We start from the raw sequence: 7,226 nt of genomic DNA, 5'->3' as shown, positions 1-7,226 counted from the left end.
ATAGACCTTTTTATCCTTTTAATTCACATGCGGGTGAATTAAAAGCAAAGCTTACACGGTTTTCGCCCAAGGTTTACCACACTTTTATCTTTGAAACGAGCGGACAGGGATGGAAGGATATCATGAGCGTTTTATTCATTCAACCTTGCGCCACCACGCACATCTTGCGTCTAGTCAGAGAAGCAGCACCATGCACTCCCATGGAGAAGCGGACGATATGACTGGCATTGACAAACGTCAATATAATAGAAGTGTCTTGGATGGTACTGTATTCTACGGGGCTATATGTGAGTGGAAATTTCCATTACTAGGTATGCCACGCATATCTATAACGGCGACTTTTTTGGCGAAATTTGTAAAAAAATGGCGACTTTTGGCGACTTTTTGCTCGTCGTTTGGCGACATTTACTCGAAAGTCAATGGCAACCCTGGTCTTCGTTTTATTTTCGCTAGTTTCCTCTTCCGAATAGTATGAACCAGCTTGCCCAGCAAGCTACGTTATTAATTATGCGGTTTTACGTGCCAAAATTGCGATATGCTTATGAGACAAGCCGTAGTGGTGTTACTCTGGATTAATTCTGATCACCCGACGTTCTTTAACGTGCGCCTAAATCTAGGAACACGGGTGTTCTTTGCATTTCGCCACCATAGAGACTCAAGTATCCTCGAGCTTAGCAGCGTGATGCCTCTCCTGCTTAACTACCATGGTAGTGTAGAGAGCCGCACACGCCAATGTTTCACATCCGATCAGGACTGGCTGTACAAGTTTCACACGAATCCGTAGGTGGGTTTGGATGTGAAAGAAAAGTGTTGCTGCAAACTGCTTTAAAGGGACGCTAAAAGCAAAACAATTTTTCTCATATTAGTCAAGTACTCTTTCACGATACGAAAAACAACACGCTTGCTGCGAGAAGACGCTTAGTAAGCGAGAAAACGCGCAAAAACAAAATGTGGGTGGCGACGCCACCTTGAAGTTTCCGCACCATTCACGGTGACGTCACATGTTTTGACGGCGCCTGCTAGGGACTACGCAGTTCATAATCGGTAAAAATGAAGTACATTGTCCTCTGAGGGGGGGAGGTGATTCTTAAAAGGAAGAAGGAAATGAAAATGGAAATTGGGTGCCATAGACTTAACCACGGACTTAACATACCAAGTTTGGGGTAATTCTGTTGAGCCAATAGCGCCAAAATACGATAAATACACTTTGAAATCCGGGACGTCACGCGGGGAGATTTCGGCGCGAAATATAAAAATGAAACAAGAACTTTATTTTCTCCCTATTAATAAACCTATGATGGAGAAATTAAAGACATTAGAGTTCTCAGAGCAAAATTTATCGATCTAAACCGATTCATTGTTTCTCTTTAGTGTCCCTTTAAGGCGAAAGCCTTAGATGCCTCATCCAACGCGAAAATTGACCGTCGGCGTCGGCATCCCACGGCGTTGGGGAAAACACGAGTGATGCAAAATATCATCATCACGTGAGGCGTCACCATATGACGTCATCATGACTTCACAGGCTGCAGAAATTTGCGACGTCACATGATGACGTCATCACATGACAACGTAGCTTGGTTAAAGGCGGGCGGATCACGGGGGCAATGCAAAACCACGTTAGGTGCAGAAAGCTTTCCGAAGTGAGCGTGGGAGGATCAATACATTGACAGAGAAGAAAAAGAAGATGGCGTTCGCCTTCGAGTGGTCTTAGGTGAATTCATAAGGGACCCTTAAATGTAAACATTTCGACAGAAATCTGTCTGGCTGGGTGGAATATTTAGGAGGTTAATATGGCTCCAGCCAAGTTTAAGAGAGCCCGACGTTTGAGTTGGTCTTTTTTTCCTCTGTAGAATATAATTAATTTCGGTGAATTTTAACCCAGTCGGATGAAAAAAAAAAAATCGTTTACTTATGTCTCGTCCTTGAAGCGTTAATAGTCGTCAATGAGCAAAGCAATTTAAAGGGACACTAAAGAGAAAAACGATTTTTCTCGTATTACTAAATTACTCTGCCGCGATATCAAAATCACCACGCTGAAGACGCTTGGTAAGCGAGAAAACGCGCAAAGAGAAAATGTGGATGACGATGCCACCTGAAAGTTCCCGCAGCATTCGCCGTGACGTCATGGATTTCGGAGGGGGAAATTTAAAAATTAAACTTTTGCCATAAATTCTCTCGTGCTAGGGCGCGTTCCGAGGGCCAAAATAAAATTTATTCATCCATCCATCTATTATTAAACCTATGGTGCTGAATTAATGGCGCTAGAGTTTTCAGAGTATAATTTATCAGTCTAAACCAATTTATTGCTTCACTTTGGCGTCCCCTTAAGAGTCATCGTTCATTATATTGCGGTGCATTGCTTTATAATGTATATAATGCGACTGCATTGCCTTCCTCAACTTACCTACAATGAATGTCTCAAAAACAAGTTATTTTGTAGAGTACACTCGGAAGCCATATGCGAGATCCGTGTAAGGCCATCAGTATACAGACTCCACAGCCTTTATCAGATGACCAAGGTCCGCATACACAAACCACAACCTTTGTTATATTTGTCCTTAACCTTATTTCTCATGTCATCACTTATCTTTTGCCCTGATTACCATTCCGGAGCTGCACAAAACAGAAAAGCAAAACAAGAGACAAGGATAGCCATGGTCTGTGAATACGGGCCTAAGGCAAAAATTAGAACAGCCAGCGTTAAATAAAGCAAGCCAATAGGATGCCAATTTTAAGCCAGATTTATTTTTGATTTCTCCACAGGAGCGGTTACATTTGTACAATAAAAGTGCACTCCAGACAGCTGCTTGAGCGGACGTACCCCTCCACCCTCCCTCTCTTCTTTCTAGCAGAATATCAAAGTGCGTTCCGTAGCACCAGAGCGCACAGATACAGCTATCACTGACTGCTGTGGCACGATTACAGAGTGAGAATCGTCTGACAAGAGGCCCGCTGCCATGTCTATGTAGATTCTGTATAGAACATCTTGTATTTCGTTTTATTTATTTATTTATTTATTTATCTATTAATTTATTTATTTATTTATTTATTTATTGGGGGGGGGGAGAGAATATACGAAGTGATCGACATATGAAGGCTATACTCGGTTACGACCTAACAAAAAAAATTGTAGTGGCTTAGCTTGGCTATGCAAGGATATGCGTAGCTCGCCACGCCAGGTGCGCCAGCTGTGCGCCGTGTGACGTCACTGCTCCTCGCGCATGCACAGCACGGCTCTCGGACTGCCACGCGACACTGCTCCAGCTCGGCCAGTGTAGCTAACGCTACAAAATAGCTCCGCCCACAGAACTGTGGCACACCTGCCCTTCACATGCGAAAGAAAGCCGTGCCAGCTGGTTTCACCTCAAACCATTAGTACTTTTTCTCGGCTAATGTAAACACTACGCGTACTAGGAGTTAAAGGTTCGTCGTTGCTACCTAACGCATTTCGTTTGGCTGAGCAGCGATGTGAGAATCCCTGATGAAATTTTTCAGGACGTTCAAGTTTCCGACCTTAAAACCAGCGACACAAACGTGTGTCTGTATGGGCAAAGTCGACTATCGGAAACGCTCGAGAGGTGCTTGACGTCACGACAATGAGTAAGCGCTATTGGGTAGAGTAAAGCCCCTCCATCACGTCTACTCATGGAGGGGCTTTAGGGTAGAGTATTCATGCAAATTATCTGGGAGGGACAAGGATGGCTGTGGGCGGAGCTGACATTTTTTTTTTTTTTTGCTTAGTTTGTAACGGCCGGAGTACACTCAGCCACCGTCCATTCAGTGTTGTTGCGAAAGGGTTTCTCACTCGTACCAGGCAACGAGCTCTTCGTAACTGGCGAATGTGACGTCACTTGTGGGATAGAGAAAGCTAAAGCCCCTCCATGCGTTTTCCGCCGGCGATGGAGGGGCTTTAGAGAAAGCCTCAATATACGCTTACGCTGACAACGGCTTTCTTGCTGTAACATATCTCCGAGTCCATGCTTTCTGTGCTCAGCAAGAGCCGGAACCAAATGCAGGAAGCTCGGAAAACGTCGCGGCAACCACGTTTCAGGAAATACAGCTTGCGAAGTGCTACGGAGTACCGGTACACTTCAATGACGCCAACGGCGGCGCTGCTGGCGCCATTTTGTGAGCTTTCTACAATCGCGCCGGCTAAATTAATTTGCTTGGCTTTTTTTTTTCGCCGAATGTAGAAAGAAGAAACTATTAATCTACTGCAAGCTAACAATTGCTGACGTTTTTGCACCGGTACGTACGTAGGTACGTATACAGCGTTTGAAATTACAATTAAGCTGAACATAGTTGACGTCAAGGTCTCGAGAAGATTCATCCTACGTTAGTCGATGTTTTACGCATGTTTTGACAAGGAGACGTGATAGAACACAGAGTTTAGTCTTCTTTCGGTTATGGAAGGCGAGTTGGGAGCTCTGTTAACCTCCGATATGGTATCAGAAGCTGACTGGGTTTCGGTGAAGCAATTCGCAAGTGACAAGATTGAGGAAGTGTTAAGTTGCATGGCCGCGCGACATCGACACTGCGTGCAACATGTTGCTGGTGGTTTCCGCTAAGCGAGTTCCACGGAATGAGAGTAAATTTGGGAAAAAAATTAACATATTAAGGTTTTCTGGTAAAATTAAACAGCGCAACAGGATCAACAACCAAAAGTATACATTTCACCGTTATGAGCGGTCATTAGCACCATCAACACGTAACATAGGGATAGCAATTATAAGGTTAACAATCATAACGCAAAATATTTGGGAAAGAGAGAAAGTGGGTGACAAGCAGGGTAACTGCCACCGAGACCCAAATCTGTCAAATATGTTAAAGGGGAAGGAAAACGGCACGAGGAAAAAAAATTAAAGCACACACAAGAGAAAGCAAAATATTAGAGAAATCTAACATGACGAAATGAGCTTAGATAACGACACTGAGAAAGTTGGCTAAAACAGCGCAGAAAAACCTGCTTAAGGCCGAGATAACAAAACAAAAGGCATCAAATCATGTCCTAAAGACAGCGCCGCCCAGTTCAGCATCCCGTCGACGGCGGAGCCGCAGACGTGGTACGCGACGGAGCATCAGTGGTCGCGGTGCCGTTACCGGGCAACGCTGCCTGGGTCGCGTTTCCACGGCCCTGACAAGCCGGGGGTCGGTTCTGCAGGCGTGCGCATATGAGCGCCAACAGGTTGGTCCTGTGCCTCGACCTGGATCACGTGACTCATCTCGCCCTCGACGCGTATAAGGGGCACGCTGTTCACGCTGCTCGTGATGCTCCACGTCTTCTTGCCCATGTCCAGCATGAGCAGCTTCCCTTCCTCGGTCACGCACTGGTCCACCAGGTGCCACTCCAGGCCTTGCTTCTCGACGCAACGACGACCGACGCGGTGCGGGTCCGGATACTGGGACATGCAGGCGATGATCCGGACCGCAGTCAACGTCTCCTCGACGTGCCTCATGACGCACGTCTGGACCATGTTGCCGTGGCACTCGTCTTCTCCGCGCGGGCACTTGATGGTCGGACTGGACGTCGAGTTGCGGTCGCTGCTAGTGCCGTTACTGCCGTCGCTGTGGGTGTTGTTGCTGTTGCTGTCAGCAGAGCCGCTGTCTTCTGCTGACTCCGAACTCTCCGGCTCACCGGTGCTGTTGGCGCTGCTGGGAGTCGTAGTGGTGGTATTGCTAGCGGTATCGTTACCACCGCCGGTACCGTTCTCGATGCGGGCCCGGCCGAAAGGCAGGAGGGTCAGGTGCATGTACTCTCTCAGCAGCTCGTACACGGGTAACAGCTGGGACACGATGAAGCGCCGGCTGCGTGGGCAGTGGCATTCGTAGATCAACTGGACGCTGACCTTCTTCATGGCGACCTCGTACACAACGTAGCTCGGCCCGACGGGGCTTCTTGTCCGGTTCAACCACACGGCCGGCCTCGACGGTTCGTTCGTCGGCGATGCTGCGGTCGTATTGTCGGGTTCTTCGCGGTGAGACCTTCTGTGCCTCCTGGTACTCCTCCTCGTCGACGGCTCTTCAGTCGTGGTTGTCGTAGTGGTCTCCGGGCTCACCGTTGTGGTCGTTGTAGGCTGCGTAGTGGACTCCGTAGTCGATGTGGTAGGAATTGTCGACTCCGTAGTTTCCGCAGCCGTAGAAGACTCGGGCGGCGGCGGCGGTGGTGGTGATGGTGGTGGTGGCGACGGTGCTGCTTTGGTTTCCGTAACGTTCCTCTTGTATCCGTCCCGCGTGGGCTGGAAGCCATCGGGAGCGGTGTCGTCGATCTCATTGTCGGAGACGTTGGCGCTCTGGTAAGCGTCGTCTAGTCGCTTTATGCCCAACAGGTTACTAATCGGATAAGACAAGGCTATGGCGAGAAGCACGAGAGCTAAGCAGGACAACGCTATGCAAACATACTTGGCGGTGACGAAGCGGCGGAGAGGCCGCTCGGGCTGCTGCAGGTACTCGCGATCGTCTTCAGTCGCGGCACCCATGGCGCTGACTATACGGAGCTCGCAAATGAGCCGTTTGCCCGCGGATGCGAGCGAAAGGGCAAGGTTGAAATGCGCGGTAGGCGCGATGCATCAAACGTTCTTTTGCTCACTCACTCTCTCTCTCTCTCTCTCAGCGCGATCTTTCTCGCGTTCCGACGACAAAAGGTGATACGCAGGTTCGCTCGGTATACGTGCGTGCGAGCGCACTTGGTATTTTGTCGGAACTCTCACTCTCTCAATTTATTCTTGGTTTCCTCACGCTCGCGCCAGGAAGAAATACACGAGGAATACCGTATCCGCTCGAATATACCGCCCAAGAATTACTTTTGAACGTACACTATACAGAACGCAATACCTCTGAAGTACCGACCGGCTCATGCATGTATTCTAGGACGTGGCTCATTTAGAGTCGTATTTAGGGAGTGAAACGCTTGAGCATTTGGCGATACACTGTAACAAAAAAAAAAACAAAAAAACGTGTTACTCTTTTAGGTGAGTCCTGACTTGCCACGTATATGACTCTCTTTAAAGAGTCACATTAACTCTATTTTGGGTCCCACGACTCTCCGGTGACAGTATAATAATCTCCAAAGGGAGTTCACGTGTCTTTTTCTTCTTAGAGTGTAAAAAGGCTCAACTTCCCGCAGTTTTCGCAGTGTAATGCTAAGCAAATTACACCCCCTTAATATTCTCCAAACAGCCCTGAAATGATTTCTCTTCTTATCAATGGCCGTGCATGAACTATAAGCA

At 47.7% G+C, this 7,226-nt stretch overlaps 1 protein-coding gene across 1 annotated transcript; it reads right to left on the bottom strand.

Annotated features, from left to right (window-relative positions):
- Nucleotides 1-2,723: 2,723 nt before the first annotated feature.
- On the bottom strand, nucleotides 2,724-6,557 carry LOC119404906 (mucin-5AC). Its single transcript, XM_049419115.1, has one exon. The coding sequence runs from the start codon at nucleotides 6,474-6,476 to the stop codon at nucleotides 5,097-5,099; it is 1,380 nt and encodes a 459-aa protein (XP_049275072.1). The 5' UTR covers nucleotides 6,477-6,557; the 3' UTR covers nucleotides 2,724-5,096.
- Between the last annotated feature and the right edge of the window lie 669 nt (nucleotides 6,558-7,226).

This window comes from Rhipicephalus sanguineus, chromosome 9 (assembly GCF_013339695.2).
Source record: "Rhipicephalus sanguineus isolate Rsan-2018 chromosome 9, BIME_Rsan_1.4, whole genome shotgun sequence".
NCBI classification, from domain to species: Eukaryota; Metazoa; Arthropoda; class Arachnida; order Ixodida; family Ixodidae; genus Rhipicephalus; species Rhipicephalus sanguineus.
Note: the sequence above shows the minus strand (reverse complement) of the source record. Positions and strands in the feature narration are given on the sequence as shown.